General features: G+C 48.0%; 1 protein-coding gene across 1 annotated transcript in view; it reads right to left on the reverse strand.

The window, feature by feature from the left end:
• Window positions 1–2142: 2142 nt before the first annotated feature.
• The window catches only part of LOC134066540 (phospholipid phosphatase-related protein type 4), an 18827-nt gene continuing 2181 nt past the window's right edge, over window positions 2143–18788 (reverse strand). Inside the window, exons 2-7 of the mRNA XM_062521904.1 lie at window positions 17813–17998; window positions 10776–10905; window positions 10329–10524; window positions 8030–8087; window positions 5857–6030; window positions 2143–5327 (exon numbers count right to left, since the gene is read on the reverse strand). Coding sequence (XP_062377888.1) covers window positions 3435–5327; window positions 5857–6030; window positions 8030–8087; window positions 10329–10524; window positions 10776–10905; window positions 17813–17998 — 2637 coding nt within the window. The 3' untranslated portion in view covers window positions 2143–3434. The remainder of the gene's footprint in view (window positions 5328–5856; window positions 6031–8029; window positions 8088–10328; window positions 10525–10775; window positions 10906–17812; window positions 17999–18788) is intronic.

Consider the following 18788-nt stretch of genomic DNA (forward strand, 5'->3'; position numbering starts at 1 on the left):
CCTCCTCTGCGAGTGTGAGATCAAGCCGGCCTGATCCGCCGCAGCCTCCCCCGGTCTGGCTCCGCTCCGCTCCTCTTCCCAGGTTCATCTCCTCGGCTGTGCGGAGAGAGAGAGGAGCGCCGGCTGGGAGTGCTCGGCTCCAATTTAGGTCAATTCACTGGCCTACTTTAGCCTGGCGCTCCCTGATGATAATTACACATGGCAATGCTAACAAGACCCGGCTCCTCTTACTGCGTTTGCACCGCCAGAGCCTTTGGAAGTGTTTGTCTACTGATGAATTTTTCTTTTTTTTCTTTCTTTTCGTTTTTTTTTCCGTTCACTCTCCTCTTTGCTCAACATAAGTATTCAGACCCAAATTGGTGAGAAATGTTTGCTTCCGTCTCCACGCTTCTTCATTAAATGCTCCCAGACTGGACAGATTTCGGGAGGATTTGTAAGCAGCTGTCTGTCTTGAGGGTGGGTGTTTTGTTTTTTGTATTTTTTTTTAGGGGGGAGGATGGGGGTGTTGGCTGATATGTAACTAGAGAAGCCATCTGACCCAAGTAATATTTTGTCAGCTTGTATCATTAAAACGCTACAAAGCAAAGCTAACGTAACAGCTATGCTGTGCTCCAAGGATGCCACAAGCAGCTGGGTAGGAGGAAGGGTTAACTTCCGCTAGTGCTGGAGTTTTCAGTGGAGGATGAGGGCCTGTGTCCCCAATCAGTCAGAAACAGATGACACTCTGGCTCATGAGCCACTTCTTGGTATAATGTCACCACTTGTTTCGCATCGCTCTTTGGAGATGGCAGCCCTCTCTTTTAAAGCACGAGGCCAGTGGACTGGATCTGCCTCACCAAACAGTCTCAGCCCGTTCAAGGATTCAACACACGTGAAGCAGGAGGCGTTTTGGTGCATTTTAATAGCAAACGTTTATTTCAATATTCAGACAACATACAACTGACTCTGTCTAGACCCTCGTGCAATGCACATGTGCTGGTCCACTGGTCACATGGGTGGGTGGTGGGGCGTGGGGGGAGTGGACAGGGGTGGACGGGGATTACAAATCAAATAGAAATACAGTGTGTTGTTCCACAGAAGAGCCACCAACTGAGGCAGGACCCAGGGAGACAGGGCTCAGCCCAATATCCAGCCTGGAGCAGACAGCTTAGCATCCACCTGGTAGCTGTTCCTACTCTCTCTCTCTCTCTCTCTCTCTCTCTCTCTCTCTCTCTCTCAGAGAGGATGAACGCTCACAACAGAGCACGTATGCTAATTGCCTCCCTCCAGAACCTCTTGAGCTCTGTGGTCCAAAATGGCGACCTTTGATCATGGTGTTCATAGCACTCCTCTCTCTGTCTCTGCCTATACACAGGGGGTAGTCCTCTTTGACTTAAAAGCAAAATTATCTACAAGGATTGTCAAAGGCTTCATTACATATAAAAGGATTACATGCAGATTCTATATGATGTAATTAATTGGGTATAATAGAGTAGAGCTGTATGTAGAAATCCTGTAAAACCACACGTGTTCCCTTTTAAAAGACCCTTTGGCACAGATATGTACATCATATAAAAAGTGGCAACAATGTACTAACCTTCTCTCAGATACTTTTAAAGTCCGCTTACTTCTAAATGAAGGCTGGATTAAAATAAAGTTTTGATTTTGTAATACACTGAATTTGGTAAAGCAACACAGAGGAACAAAAGGAAATAAAGAAACTCATAGATATCAGGCAAATGCTGTCTTACACATCAAATGAACAAAACATCCAATAAAATGATTGACCATCATAAAAGTCATTGATATGCACATTGTAACTGAATACTGTTGAGAAATGACTATCATCGATATCAATTAATAGTAGCAGAAACATTATCAATATACACTTCAACTAAAGGTTCACGATAATAAAAACCCAGGTATCTGAAGCACACTACGTAAAGGGTGCTGAAAAGGTCTGTGAGAGCATGTAAACATTTCCAACCTTCCAACAGCATGTTCTTGTGTATCTTCTGGGCTGCAGTTTGGGCAAGCAGTGAATACAACCACCTGGAATTTTGCCTTGACCCAGCCTAGGGCACTCACACGCACGCACGCACACACATACACACACACACACACACACACACACACACACACACACACACACACACACACACACACATACACACACGCGCACAGCACACACACAAATACTCGTACATACACAACTGACTCAAACGCACACACACGCATAAGATTTTAGAAGGTCTGGCTCACAGCAAAAGTAAACATTTAGTGCTTTTTGTTCCGATAAGCAACAGTGATAGAAACAGAAAGGAGAGGGGCCAGATAAATTCAGGAAAAAAGATAACGAGACAAAGTGTGTGTGTGTGTGTGTGTGAGAGAGAGAGAAAGAGAGGGAGAGAGAGTAGCAGGCCTGTCAAGTGTCCTTAAGCTGTAAAACCAAAATAATACAAATGATCCACTCAAATATTAAAGCTGTTTTGACAGGTAAGAGCTACAGAGAGTTTGGGTAATTACATACTGTATGTTAATTTTCAAAAATAATGGTCATTATATTGCAAAGTGTATAAAATTAACACATTGTGCGGATTATAAAACATTTCCATTATTGGCTACAGTTAGGTATTCTAAGCACTTATGGTCATAAAAGCTTCTCACAACAAACACAGTTTTTTTCTGAAGAGTGCACAGCTAAAAATACAAAGTTTATGTTTGATCTTTTTCAGGTTCAGTATTTTTTTTCTCTTCTTCCACATTTTTTTAAACCAATAATGGTGGTGTAGCACCGATTTTAGAAATATTTACATAATAAAAAGGAAATATCAAACAAATAAATGTTACACTTGGAGTCCGTAGAGAATACCATTGATGCATGGGGACTTACTCTTGGGGAGAGGAGGGGGGAGAATAAAATAAACATTTGAATACTTTCACCACCATTGACTTTTCTAACCTTGGCACAAAGACAAGCCTTCCTTCTCACAGTGGTCGTATGCACCGACAATCTAAGGAGAGACTAGGGCAACTGCAGCCTTTGACACGTTTTCCTACGCCATTCTCTCAGTTTAGAGTAAACTTCACAACATTTAAGTTTGTGCTTTTTGTGCGACTATATTTATTATACTGTATTTATATATATTTATTCTAAATGACCAAAAAATACATCCCATGCACAATAAAAAATGGCCTCACTATATCTAAATGTGAATACAGTAAACAAAGAAAATGAAAACCTTAACCATGGTGGAGCTGATTCCCATCACCAGCTTGAGGCTTCACATGGATGCAAAGAGCTGATTCCTCATCCTTCATCTGTGTGTTTTTTTTTAGAGGTTCTCTATCGATCCCGGCAGCAAATCCTGCTTTTTCAAAACAACAAAACCGAACCGAAAATAAACAACAATGACGAAAAGGCCACGCAAATCCTTTTTTTTGGGAGCAAAGTCCTACTCCCTGGGAACAGGCGTGGAGGACGTTCCCTTGTAGAAAATGTTCCGGGCGTTGTCGGGACTGTTGCTCCGCTCGGGGATGAGGATGAGGTTGCCTTTCCGGCGGAGCGTGGACTCCCGGCTGGAGGCCACCGATAGGCTCTCCGAGCCGCTCAGGGCCCCGTCCCCGCTCCCCTCCAGCGGGGTGACCCGGATGGTGGAGATGCCCTGATGGAGGTGTGGGTGGGGGTAGGGGGGCTGCTGCGGGTGGTGGTGGTCGGTGACGGAGCCGGTGCTGATGGTGGTCACCGTGGAGCCCGCGGAGACGGTCGGCACGGTGGGCATGGCGGCGGGGATGGGCGCGTGGCCGCTCGCCCTCTTGACGCGGTCGGCCGAGCCGTAGCTGTCCCGCAGCGACTCGGAGCTGCCCGAGTCCCGGTTGAGGTCGTTGAGCTCGAAGGACTGCCGCAGGCTGCCCTGGGACTTCCACGTCCACGAGCCACTCCCGGGACCGCCGTCAGGACAGGGCGCCTGCACCGTCACCCGCGTGTCCTCGGGGTGCGCGTCCACCCGGACGGGGTGCGCGTCCACCCGGATGATGGAGCCCTGGACGCTCCCCGCGGTGCTGCCGGCCGTGGGCACGCCGGTCAGCGAGCCGGGCCCCCCGCCGCCGCTGGACATCTCCTGCTGCTCCTGCAGCGTCTTGTAGCGGAAGGAGTTCCCGCTGCCCTCCGAGCTCTGCGAGTTGGAGTGCAGCAGCCCCTGCTGCTTGGACATGGCGATCACCTGCATGATGCGCGGCTGCCCGTTAGTCCTGATGCTGCCCTGTCCACCTCCGCCGCCGCCGCCGCCCGCTGCCACGCACGGCATGGAGGCCGACGACGACGTGGTCGTCACGGCGACGCCCATCTCGGCCGCCTTCTGCCACTTGGCGCGGGCGGCGGCGCTGGAGGTGGGCGATCCGCAGCCGCCCTCCTGCGTCTCCTCGGGGATGTGCACCAGCTGCGAGGAGCCCGGGCGCGACTGCATGGAGACGCGGGCGCCGCCGGTGATGCCGCTGGGGTTGGTGGGCAGCGTGTTGCTGTTGCCCACCGTGGCCAGCTTGAGGTACTGCGCGGCGGGGCCCTGGTGCAGCTGGCTCGGGTGGTAGTGCTGCAGCTGCTGCTGCTGCTGCTGCTGCTGCATCATCTGTTGCTGTTGCTGCTGCTGCTGTTGTTGTAGATGCTGCTGGAGCTGCTGCTGCTGGAGGTACTGCTGCTGGAGGTGGAGCAGCTCGCCGTTGAGGCCCCCCGACGAGGGCTCGGAGCTGCAGCGGCCGTCCATGCTGCGCGAGGGCGACGGTCCGCACACGCTCCCGCCGCCGCCGCCGCCGCCGCCTGGCTCCATGGCCTGCAGCGACAGCTTGCGGTTCTCGTTCTTGCTCTTCCACTGCGACAGCAGCTGCTTGGAGCGGCTGGAGTCCATGGAGGCGTGGTAGGTGGCCGTGCGGCGCGACACCTGCTGCTGCTCGTCGCCCCCGCCGCCGCCGCCGCCGCTGGCCGTCACGTGGGCGCGGGGCAGCGTGTTGCTGAAGGTGACCAGCGAGCTGTCCTTGGCCAGTGCGGCCGCCATGGGCGAGATGACCTCCACGTCGGCGCTGGAGCGCTTCAGGCTGCCCATGGAGCCGGGCCCGTGCAGCGGCGGGCCGTGGTGGTTGCGGTGGAGCGCGCCCTCCGAGTGCGACGTCGACAGGCCGCCGTCGCTGCTGCTGCTGCCGCCCACGCCCACCACGCCTTTGGCCGGAAGGTGCCGGGCCCCGGGGCCGGCCTCGTGGCCCCCGTAGGCGGGCAGGGTCCTGGGGGGCCCTCGGAGCGGTGGCTGGGCACTGGACTCCTCCTCACTGGGCTGGAAGTTCCCCACAGCATACAGACCCTGCAGAGGAGGATGCAGCTCTTGAGTTCAACGCTGACATCTCAACTTTTCTTCCAAACATATCAGCAGAGGGTGGAAACAGATACTGATAGATACACTAACAATACTGCGGCACTTTAAATGCGGTTCCTTGACCTAAACATCAGGGGCCTGTCTGTACTTAATGCTAATCCAACTCCAAATTTAGCTTCAGTGGTGAACTTCCAAACATCAAACTTCTGTCAGGCCCAAGGCAAGGCACAGTGTTGATGGAATACAGGACATAGAGCCAAGCTGTTATCCTGCATATTAACAACTATCCTCCTATTTACATTTACTTTCAGTCATTTAGCGCTTTATCCAAAGTGACTTACAAAAAAGGCTTATTCATAAAGAAGAAGCAAACGCTCTAACCCTCACCTCACCTTACCCCAAGTGAGGGTTAATTAGTAGAATAGGAGATAGAGAGAGAGAGAGAGAGAGAGAGAGAGAGAGAGAGAGAGAAGAAAAATAGGTTAGCAATGGCCAATCCTCAAGCCGCGCTCCTCACCAGGTAGACGGCGATGCCTCCTCCGAGGATGAAGCCCAGGTAGACGTCGACGGCGTGGTTCTTGTACTGGATGATCCGGGTCAGGCCGCAGATGATGGCGCAGATGATGAAGGAGAAGACGAGCAGAGGCTTGAGCAGCTTCGATGAGTCCGTCAGCGTGCTGTTAAAGTACATCTACAGCACACAGACCACACAGAGAACAGATCCCCCCCCCAGGTTAGAAACAGCAGTTGTTTGCCAAGAACGAGCCTCAAGACAAGTAACATCAAGTCAAATAGCTCTGCATCAAGCTACAGCCGTGAGATGATGCGGATGGTTCAGGTTTCAAATGTTTGGAGTTGTTTATCCAGATACTCTCGTGTTCAATGTGGTTAACTACAGTATGCTAAATGTATTCCACCCACTGGAGGACCTTTCGTGTGCATGAAGTCTTGCATTTTAAGAGGGTTTTGACTCCTTTAAACCTTTAAAACAATGAATTAGTCTGAAAATTGATGAGATCCATCAACTGTGCCAACCCTGTAATCCATGCATTGATCGATCAACTGAAAGATGCTGCAATGGATTGACAAGCACCATGCACCGTGCACTCATTTAAACCAAAACAAAAGGAGATCCTCGTAAAGCTTACAAGCCTCCCAGCATGCCTTGTTTATGCCCACGTCCTGACTCCTGTCATATGAGTGCAGCGTCTTAGCGTGGAGGCTCGTGTGGTCCTGATGTGAGAGTGAACGGCGGTCAGTCGATGTGTGTGGTGTGTAGCCGTGACAACGGCAGTGGGTGACCCAGTGTGAGAGCATGGCGTGTGATCGCTTCTGAAGAGTGGCACTGGGCATTGTGAGGTAATTGAATACGGTCCAAAACACATGACTCAGCTTTTCTTTCTCTCTCTCTCTCTCTCTCTCTCTCACTCTCTATCTATCTGTCTTTCCCTCTTTATTTCTGTCTGTCTCTTTCTTTCACTCTCCTCTTCTGTCTCTCTCTCTCTTTCTTTCCCTCTTTATCTCTCTGTCTCTTCCTTTCACTCTCCTCTTCTCTTTCTCTCTCTGTTCTATCTTTAAACATCATGTCTTCCTCTCCCATCCCCCGTCATCTGTCTGTCTGTCTGTCTGTCTCAGGTTCATCTCTGGCTGTCCCCTCTGTCCTCGTGTCTATCTCCCTCTCCACCCACCGCCGCTGCCACAGTGGCACTTTATTACAGCTGATTTATGACTGCGTAACTGGGGGGGGGGGGAGACAGCGTATTGCTGTGGCCTGTCAGAGCACCAGGGCTGTTGATTCTATTGGTTCATATAAAATCCTTCAATGCCCTAACAAACATGGTCACTTCCATACCCACACACATGCATCACGCACATGCATCCAGCTTCATACATAGTTTCTGATCTTCAACTGTTATGGGTAAATGATCCAAGGTTGTGTAGATTTCTTTTGGTCATTTTTGCATTTGTTTGGACTCTGTGTGTGGTGTAACTAAATATACAGATTCATATGTTTGGTGTGGATTCATGACAGAAAAAAACAGTAAAAAAGAATAAGAGATAAGAAAAAAACCCCTGTTAAGTGTTAATCCTAAATTATGGAGCTGCCATAAATTGAATGCGATGCAAGTGGAGAGGAGGAGGAGGAGGAGAAGACAAACAGATGACAAGCATGAAGAAATCACAACAGAGAGAGAGAGACACACGAGAGGAAGAGTGACAGCAGAAAACACACTGAGAGACAGTGTGAGGCAGAGACACAATAAGGGGACACGGCAGCACGAGAGACCCCGACAAAGATATTGTGAATGGAAACAGAAAACGAGGGGAGTGCTGCTGAAGATTGAAACAAAACACACACACACACACACACACACACACACACGAGTCACACAGAGTCATCCACACTTTGAGAAAATGGAGATTTACTGCGAAAATAGGTAAAGAGTGTGTGGGAGAGAGAGAGATGGAATGAAATTAGGACGGTGTGTACGCCGGAAAACAGAGATGGAGAGAGTGAGAGATGGAGTTGAGAGGATGGGGTTGAGAGGATGGGGAGTGAGAAGGGGGTGGAGGGTGGAGAGAAAACTAGTCAGATGGAGCGTTGGTTGCAGTGCGAGCGGTGCGGAGCGGCGCGGTCTGAAGCCGACGCCGAAGCTCTGTGGTGGTGTGGGCGTCCGCGTATTACTCACCGAGATGTAGACGGCGGCGAAGGATGCCAAAGTGGCATGCTGGGAAGGGAACGATTTTCTGAAAGCAGAGAGCAAAAGAGGAATTAAAGTCATGAAGATGTAACGGGACGCCTTTCAAACCATGACTTGTTCCCCTACAAAACAGAAGCGGATGTGTTCAGCTGCTGGGGCTTGTTTATAATCCGTATTTTGTTGCAGCTACAATTGATATAATGCGCTGGCTGGCGGCCAGATATTTGCAGTGCAGATGGTATGTGTAAGGTGTTTTTTTATTATTATTCCAACAGAGCTTCTGTTATCAGTATTCTATCTCCACGTTTCAAGGAGACCTCATTTTTAGCACAACCCGGCTCTCACCCCTTCTGTTCTGGCAAGCTGAATGCCTTTAAAGATGTGCATGAAGCATTCATTATGCCTCGCAAGCAACCACCTCAAGAACGGGTTCATTTCAAGGCAGCAGATCCATTCCGACACACCCCCCACTTAGGAGTCTTGCGAGTGTTTTAGCCTGACAAGACAATTTTGGGGGAAAGTTTTGACATTTGGCCATTTAGCACACACAAGTCAAGTGATTCTTTCACAACTCAGGGAACAAAACTCCATGGGAATTTCTTTTTCATATGCATCTTTCACAACAAAAATGTTTCCCAGTGTGTTGAACTGAACTGGCAAACCTTCGATTTTAATTCCATGTCAATGGTTGTGCTATTGGATAATGATGTTATTGCAAGTTGTAACTCGTGTGCAAAAACCTACAATAAAACTGGTGACATGTTGGAATGGAATGGAGCTGAGAGTGCATCTTGCCCAGCCTGTGACAACACAAGCACAACCAGACATGTTGGCTCGAGGAGGAGAAGGAGAGGGGCTGTCTGTTTACCCTTGGAGCTACCGCCCTGCTGAATGTTTCCAGAGTCCCCGGATGATATTTAACGCTTGGTTTCATCTGCTTGTTCCGAGTATAAACAAAACCCCGGTTGATATTCGCGACCGTCTCCACGCGCCGGAGCGACCCATGTGTGACCAGGGACGGGGGGGAGAGGAACGCCACGATATCCAGAGGCCATCTCATGGCCACCAACCTCTGCACCAACTCTCTTCCTCATGTTGTCAAACACGAGCTGCGGTTCACAGAAATGCACTTCCGATACATGTGTCCAGTGTTTCCCCTACAATGTATTCAGCAGTGGCGCAGCACCACGGCTGGATTTTTCAGCACCACTGCAACGTCTTCACATGATCAGTAATGTCACCACAATTAGGCCTACTTCCACATTCTAAAAGTACAACAGTTAACGTTATCCTTGAAATTGGGGTACTTCACAGACCACCACTGCTGGAAAAAATCCTCCAAGTCTGACATTTTGTGTCATGCATTTTTCCTCTAAATAATCTAAAATTCAAGTCTCTTGGCGGCCCGCCTTCCATTCAGTATTTAAAAACGCCTTTTTATTACCTAAAAGTGGCGGTGTCACTTTCTCTGAAAGCTGACCTCATTAAAAGGGGTGTGTGTGGGGGGGGGGAAGGTACTTCAAAAGGCTTCTGCCATAATCTACAGCTGCTGTTCTGCGCCCCAGGGATCGTATGGGTGGTGCATGCCGGGGCGCTTATTAACTCTCGCGTTCCGACGCACACCAGGCGAGAGATCTCGAACACGCCATAATCTGGAGCGTGTAACGCTGAGAAATGCGGCCTAATGAGGGACGGCCTGATCTTCCTTTTTTACCCCTCCCCCCCAACACCTCCCCCTCCCCCTCCCCCACACCCTCTTGCTACCCGCTGAGAACCAGGCAGCGAAAAGACGTTTTTTTTTCTGTCTAGTACTAGTTGTGAAAGTATTTACAGTGTGCTCTGATAAGCTGCTTGTATGGTCTATTCATTCTGTCGGGGGGGCCTGTGACATCCCCCCTACGGCTTTGACCTATCACAGTGGTCTAATCCGAGCCCTCTGAGAGTTGTGTGAATGCGCTGTGTTGAATGCTGTGTCACTGTGTGATTTTCGGGTCTTGTGATGCAAATGGTGCGGGTTGAAAGTCAGCTCGGAGTTCTCGTTCTCATGTATTAGAATTCTGTCTGTGCAGCGGCTCACGCAATTATTGCATAGGTCAAAAGTGGTCGTTTAATCTCATCGCGGTATAATACGATGCTGTAAGTGCGCACAAAAAGCAACGACCGGAGTAAAACTTTTGGGCCAGTGTTACTTTTGAGGAAACGAGGAAGGATGTTTAAAACTCATTTGCGTCACTCATCAGATGTGTGGGTCTGAGGTCAAAGGTTAAGGGGGCAAAAGGTGACCCACCTGCCAGCGTTGATGATGGCAGGGTCGGCTCCGGAGCAGATGTCGTCCATGATGTAGGCGTTCTCGTCACAGGAGGTGTTGAGGCTGGTGTAGTTGGGCTTGCAGACGGTTAGGAAGTACGGGGCGTGGTAGCCCGTGGCCAGCTGGATGATGTCAGTGATGAGGGCGGTGGCACAGAGGCCAAAAACATGGACACCTGCGTGAGACGCAGACACACACACACACACACACACACACACACACACACACACACACACACCACATCCACAGTCATACATACACCCACATCCACACATATTTAGTCATTTAGCCATCTTAGATCAAAGCCAAGCACCTCTTTATGCAAACTCAGGCCCACACAAACTCTCTCTCTCTCACACACACACACACATACACACACACACACACACACACACACACACACACACACTCTGAAAGGCAACCTACCCACAAACCTCACAGCCCGGCGTATGTAGGAGTTGAAGTTGCAGCCGGCGGCGTTGATGTCTGCCTCGGCTCCGGCCCCGTTGTGCCTCCTGGACAGGCAGCAGAACAGAATCCCCTCTCCGATCATTATCTGCGGGGCCGCGGAAAAAAAAAAAAAATACCGCCGAGTCAATACAGCAGACCCGCAGAGATCAGATGTCCTAGTCCGCGGTCCACCAATACAATTACACAAACCCACAGCGTCCATTTCATGTGCCCACAGTGCTAGTCCTAGCTCGCAGCGCTATCTATCCTTATAGTGTTCCCTTGTCTGACTCAAATAACTTTTCAGTAAGGTCCTGCAGCTGCTGAGCCAAAGGCTCAGGTACACGCCTGCGGGAACAAGGGCAGCGATGCCAGGCCTACTTTTCTGTGCATGCACAAAGGGCACAGTAGGTACTTTAAATTATTCTTGTGAGTATGCGGTATGCCTGAAAGCTGGCATGAGGTGTTTTGAAGTGACCTTGTAAGCAGGGCACTCTTTTGCTTACTTTAGCATGCAGATTCTGAAATGATATTCTAAAATGACCTTGTTATTATTATTAGGGCACCCACTTACTTTGTGTGACTTGCACTTTCAGGGGGAAAACTCAGAATACATGTGAAAACTTGAATGCATGCACACACTGACCACACACAGAGAACCTAATGTGACTACACATCCATGCACACACACACACACACACACACACAATCTCTCTCTCTCTCTCTGCCTCCCTCTCTCTCTCTCTCTCTCTCTCTCTCTCTCTCTCACTCACACACACACACACACACACACACACACACACACACATACAAGCACAAAATCTATTGCTGTTATCCATGCCCTCCACCTGACCTGCTGTCACACACATCATGTCAGCTCCTTGGAGCCCAGGTGCTGTCTTTGTGCACTTGACATTAAACCCCAGGTTTATAAACACATGCAGTAGACGGTCAATGGCAGGCCAAGTGTTATCCCACACAAGGCCTTTCTGTGTGAGCACAGAGACAAGCTGCCCACACTTTCTTACACAGCAAACCTTAGACACGTCGTTGCCTTGAAAAATGAAAGTGCATTCTAGTTCAGTATATATGCAGATGGGCTGGCTACTATCTCTGCTACACTAACTTGTTCCATCAGTCTTTAATGCCGTCATCAAATAGAAGATGCACACGATAGTCTCACAGCAAGCTGCAGTCGGTTGTCCATTTTGTTTTTTTGCACCAACTCCGATTCCGGATAGAAAATTATTTTCGAAATGGGTCAGGCATCATTGTACACTTTCATATTGCAACATGCAAGTTTAATAAGAAAGAATGAGTTACTCTCTCACTTTAATTCCAAAAACAACATTAGCCCATTTCTGTACTTAATGATATAAATAAATTTACTGTATAAAGGGACATTAACAACTAATTTCCTGTTAAAATTGGCTTTGGGTGTCTCTGGTGGTTTTAATGAAAAAAGGACAAATGCAGAAAGAACAATAAAAAGCACAGAATAAGTTTTCACATAATGGAATGTGCAAGCACTGCATTTTTAAAAAATATGGTCATGATTAAGGTATTTAGCAGATGCCTTTGTCCATAGCAACATACAAATAACACCAATAGTTCAATTTAACAGTAAACAATTTAAAAAGTTGGGAAGACTACACCAAGGAGAACAGCAATAATGAACAACCATGTCAAATCAATTCATGTAGTACATTTTTTTTAAATCACACACATACAGTAGCATTCATTATCCTGAGGTGCAAACCATCAAATTGTTCAATGAGAATGTCAGTGTAGAATTTGTGTCCTTATCCTACTCAAAAAAGTCAGGGAGGAGGAACCTATAGGAAAAGCAAGAAATCAGGAATACGAATAGTCTGTCCCGAACACTGAAGTTGTGGCGGACTGTGGAGGTTACCCCAAAATAGACTCTTTTGTTTCAGCGGACACTTGACTTGTGTGTGCTGTTCGGCTTGGCCCAGCACAGACGGCACGGCTGCTGGAGGTTTAGCGTGGCGTTTGGCTTTGGCACGGGTGAGGAGTTTAAATCGCGGCGGGGGGGGGCACCAGTTTTGATGTCAGGCCGCCGTCAACGCCCAGACCTGGCAGGCGAGGTGCTAAGGGTATAGCTGGTCGGCCCTGGCACGAGACGGAGCGGCCCTGGCACCGCCGTGCCCTGCGGCCCTGCGGCCAGGCTGCCGTGCGCCGTCTCCCCGCGCCTGCATCGGTTCCGCCACTTTCCCACAGCCGCTCCGCCTGTCCAGCTGATGGACACGGAGATGCCACGACACTCCCCCCCCCCCCCCCCCCCGTCCGTCCGTCCGCCGTCCCCCGTCCGCCTCTCTCGTCCCGAAACAAAAAAAAATAAAAATTGGGCCAACTGGCAGCTCAGCGGGGGTCCTCAGCACCTGCGGCAACCTCCCACCTGACACCAAATCTGTTGTGTGGCACGAAACAGCACGCAAGAGACCGGAGGAGAGAGGATCAAGGGCGGACGTGGACGGCAGCTTTAAAAATGGAAAAATGAAATCTATATTTTCCGCTCATGATGTGGCTAGAATGGCTAATGATCACGGGGGATCTGACCTTTGGGCCCATATGACATGCTAGAGGTGGAATGCGAAGCAGCGAGTATTAGGGGTAAAATCAGGTGCAGTCTTGGAGGAGGCCCATCACGGCCCACTGCTCACACAGGAAGTAAATTAATTTTATTGCTGGCATGCCGCACACATTATCTCTCGCACTGACACTAATTTGACTGTCACCCGTTTTTAGTGGCTTGTGATTTTTTCCAATTAATCCCAATCAGAATATTCTATGGACTTCTTCATCAGAAGCAATTACATGTTATGGGTTTGAACATTTCCAGTAATGGAAACGGATTAACGTTTTAAAATATGTGACATCTGCATTGCGGTGGGTGTGGAATCTGGGGGAAGAACATAAGACACATCAGATGGGTGGCAATAATACAGAGCAATCCCATATGTTCTCTTTCTATTTATGTAGCATTTAATTAATGAATGTAAGATTATATGATTGGTGTAATTATCCAAATTCCAGGCGCAGCCACAAACGGTCATTGTGGTTTCATCCAGCGGCACTATTTAAAGGAGAGACATACTTGGCACTTGCTTCACACTGAACGGCATGTTGCCATGACTACTTCTTTTCTGACCTCACAATAGCTGAAGGATGGCTGCAGGTCATGCGAGTTACATCACTGAAGCAGGGCAATCATCTGACATCTCTGCTGATACATGACTCAAGACGTCAGAGCGGTCATCCTTAGACTGGCCGCTGATTCATGTATCTTCTGTCTTTTATTAATAGCATGCCCGCCAGCCACGTTTAGCACCCACCATCGCACGCAACGCCACTGTTTTGCCAGTCTGCCTCTCTTCCGCTGACGTCCTCCTAAATGCACATTCCTCGGGCACATTTCCAAATCCGTGGACGTGTTACAAATATTGTCGTGAACTATGTCAATTTTCTCATATGATTTCTTCAGCATTTGTCATGTCCCCCAGGGGGATGTCCCTCTGCTGTCCTTACTCAGTCCAGGATGGACAAGGATCTTGTCCGGAGCAGATCCCATATCCTCATGACTAACTGTCGGTGCTCAGTAATTTATACTTATTTGACGAGAGAGGTTGGGACTGAAATAGGTCCTGTACAAAAGGGATGTATTCATACAAACCAAAACAGGAAGCTAGATACCCAAATTTGTCACAGTGAGCATCCTTAGTGTGTTTACCGCATGGTACACCACAGAATCCTCTATGAGGGACAAACATTTTTGATGGAGCGAAGCATATTTAATTGGAATTTGGACACACACACACACACACACACAAAACACACACACACACACACACACACATGCAAACAAGACAGCAAAAGTGTAATATTACACATAACTGGCTATTCCATAAATGCTGGCATGTCTGTCCCAAGACAGAGGGAGTTCACACTTCAAAACCATTTGTCCCTCTTGTCATTTCCATAACAACAGACTAATATGCCTTGAGAACTCGGTGGGAAGCCGAGGGTGAAATAATCAACGTGTTTCTGCATGAGAGCTCCGCTAGTGCTGTGACTCGAGCTACCACGACATACACACACACACACACACACACACACACACACATGCGGACACACACACACTCCAACATGCATGCATGTGCACAGACAAATATGCTCTAGCACACAGGAATACACATACACACACACAGACACATACATACAATCCTGCAAATGCACAAGCATGTGAACAAAAACAGAACACAGACACACACACACATACACACACACACACACACACACACACCAAAATTTCTCTGCAGACTAACAGTGCAGCATTTCTGTGGTTGCTCCGACTGTGCTTTTGTGCCACTATCTAGTCTGTGTGATAATGGACAAATTGACCCCTAGCATCTGGCATGAGGGGAAGGACAGCTCCACTGCGTTATGAATGCACGGCACAAAAGGGGTTGGGGGTGGCGAGGTGGGCATACCCACCCTGCGGCAATGCCCCGCGGTGGGCGGCAGTCGGGAGAGAGAGAGAGGGCCATCAGGGGCGGGCACTGAGTGGGCACTCCAAAGTACAAGTCTGCCAGGATGCCATGGAGACCATCTCTTTTTGCGTTGCTAGGAGAGCACTGAGCTAAAAGGAATGCCTTATCAAATAGCAGCCGTGGTGCTATTCCACAGACGCCCGAATGTTTCTCTTACAGTCTCCACTCACTGAGACATGGGCCTTGTTTGTGCTGCTTGCCACGGTTTGCTATGAGGCATCTCTCTGTTCACTGTTTTGATATAGTAATGGAGAAGGTCAAAGCAGGATTGCAGAAGGATTCTCTGTCTTGAAATATACAGAAATACGAGTGTGAAACACATCAATAGGACTACTAGCATTCTCCATGACTAAGACTCTATACATTACTGTAACACGAACCACGATTCTCTGCTGACTTCATCTGTCAATTTCACTTAAAGAGATTATATCTATAATGTAAAGACAGCGATAAAAGATATTCCGATCCTGCATAATGCACAGACAAGGTACAGTATCTTCAGAAAACAGAGCATTTCTTCAGGTTTGTGTGCAGCGGAAGCGAGGGTCTTCTGAGACTCCCTGACACAAATAGAACACTATCTACTAGGCATTCTAACAAAGATTTTCATCCCTTCATGCTCTGTCTGTCTGCTTTAATCTAAAGCGGTGACGTTAAGGAAAGGATTATAAATACTATACAATATGAATAATCCACAGCCACAGAGAGGTCTGCTGACAATCAACCAATCCAGCAGCTGTCCAGTGGACTGCATAATTTGACATGAATGTGTCTATGTCTGTCAAAGTTCTTTCAGCCATAAGCCAGACTGTTGGTCTACAGGTTAGGGGAAAGAGGGCACAGGATGGCTACAGTCATAATAGATGAAAACAGGGAGCGGTGGTTATGAAATCCTAATAAATATGCATGGTACATACAAAGACTCTCTGTAACATGGAGTAGCATTTCTGTTCATGGCAGCATCTTGCCCATCTGTGAGTTTTTTTCAGCCAGATAAAAAGCTCACGCTATTAAACTAGGACTGCCCTGGAGTGCCTCCACATATACGGTCGGTGAATACGGCCTGCTGAAATCGCCTGCCCAGTCAGTCGCCACTCCTCAATCCAACTGAGCATCTGTGCCGTGAGATGCAATGAGCTATTTGCAGAGTTTGTAGAGTCCCAGCCAACTTGACACGGCCGTGCCGTGCCGAGCCCAGGCCACTAGTGTCCCTGTTAGAAATGTCTCTGCTCTCAGCATCACTGACTACACAAAATGAATTTGATCACAGTGTGCGATCTTCTATCCAAAGCAACATACTGTACTAAAAGTGAATTAAAGTGATTATGTTGCCATCTTGCTCTATCGATTGGGCTAGAAAGAAAACAGTGCACTTACTGTATGCTGTGAAATATCAACTTCCTGAATATATAAAATGAAGGAGTCAGCAGGGATATAGCACTGTACACTGACAACTGACACAACCATCAGCCAGTAATACACTGCACATCTGACCTTCTAAAAAGCACATAACACATCCAGCCCCACTTGAAATGTGAAAACAAAGGGCTTGAGGAGGCTTCAGGTTTAGGGTGAACATACAACTGCAAATGTCAATCAGAGCCACATAATGCACACTCCTGAACCTCCAGGGCCTTTTCACCCATGGCAATCATGGAGGCTCCATTCAGCTGGAACACGCCACCAGCATCACACAGTGACGGTCTACGCTGGGATATGAATTGTACTGGGATGTGACCAGAATGACTTGTGACAACAATATGACAAGCGATGTTGAGCACTGAGCAGCGAATACGGCTAACACAAGGATCCAGTCTGAACTGGCTGATCTTACAATAGATCTTCTTGACCAAATCAGGTCAATACAAACAGTTCCAGCTTATTCCACTCACTGTTCATGGAAGTCTATACCAAATGTTTATTACAATTTAAATCAAAAGGACGTTGCATGTTACAAGACAAATGTCTATCGAGGCAAGATAAATCTTTTTTATTTTGTGGCCACCATATGCAATGTAAGCATCACATTCATAACAATATGATACCAGTATTTAGATGTTTGGACTCCATAGCACACCCCATCCTTTTCCAAGAGATTTGGGGGTTTAAAACAAAACTAATCTAATTTCAGTGGATTCAACTATGGTTCTTAAACTCTGTTTATACAGTATATATCCTCAGGTATCAGCATTGTAAATTGTTCCTCAGTCATGTAATTCATGGTGATTATTTTCACATGTAAGCCTTTAAGACAAGCATGTTCTCAGTAGACAGTAAGCTTACCTCAAAGTAACAACAGACACACCATAAAAAAAAACATGACTCAGAAAAAGCCCACCATTTCCTGCTTCGCATATCACCACAGTGGATACACAAACCGTTTCAAATCATCTGTTTTAGCGGCGAGCGTAGTCGAGTTCAGCTCCGGGGTGTATATCTTACCGTGATGGCGGGAGCGGCGAAGGCCAGACTGAGCAGCATGAGGAAGGGCACTGCCTCGTGCGTGGGCTCGATGTACGGCAGACTCAGGCTGCGGTCGTTGCAGCTGAAGCCCGACCGGACCGGCTTGAACATGTCTGTCAGCTCCAGGAAGTACAGGCTCACCACCGAAGACACCAGGATGGGCAGCTGGTCATACAAAGGGAGTAAAAAGAGAATCAGGGATGAATATTTTGTTTCTTGCTCCAAAGGGTTTTTGAGGTTCTCCCTCCCCCCATACGGAAAAGATATAGAAAAAACGTATATGCCGGCAATGTGTTTTACATACAAAACTTGTATGATTTACTCTTGAAAGTGGCCCCTTTCTCGTTTTCCTCATACAAATTCATATATAGTCCTTACAGGTTACAATGTTTCATATGTTTCAGGTTACACAGATTTAGCAAGGATCTTATAATGGTTTCATTGGCATATAAAAATCTAGGTTTTTATATGACAGAGAAACATATGGGCCGTCCCTTAGATTTGAAATCTCTTAAATGAACTTTGTTTGACACTGGAGGACTGTTAGGAATTTGTAAGCGAAATGGTTCATGGAGAGGCGAACATGAAAGTTGCAAGTTAAACCACACATGAAACAATGGCAGAAGAACTACAGACCTGTGTGTCCGTAGCGCACATGAGATCAGTGTGGCTCTGGAATAATTCAGAAGGAAAACATACAATACACTGTCTGTCCTAGAACTAACAGCGGCGGCGGTAGTCTTAGTCTTAGAAAAGTTAGCATGTCGCTTGTATTATTAAAAAGGCCATTATGGAGAGGAGTCTGTATGGCTGTGCTGCTTTCCCCTGCTTGCTTGGCCAGTGGCTTCAGGGGGAGGATGCATGGCTGCACTGATTTCATGCTGACGTGCCACCGCTCCCTAAGACGACCAAGTAATTACCTTTAAGTGCTCGCAAAGCAGTGTCTCCCTAGAGA

The sequence above is a fragment of the Sardina pilchardus genome, chromosome 19 (assembly GCF_963854185.1).
Source record: "Sardina pilchardus chromosome 19, fSarPil1.1, whole genome shotgun sequence".
Lineage (NCBI taxonomy): Eukaryota > Metazoa > Chordata > Actinopteri > Clupeiformes > Clupeidae > Sardina > Sardina pilchardus.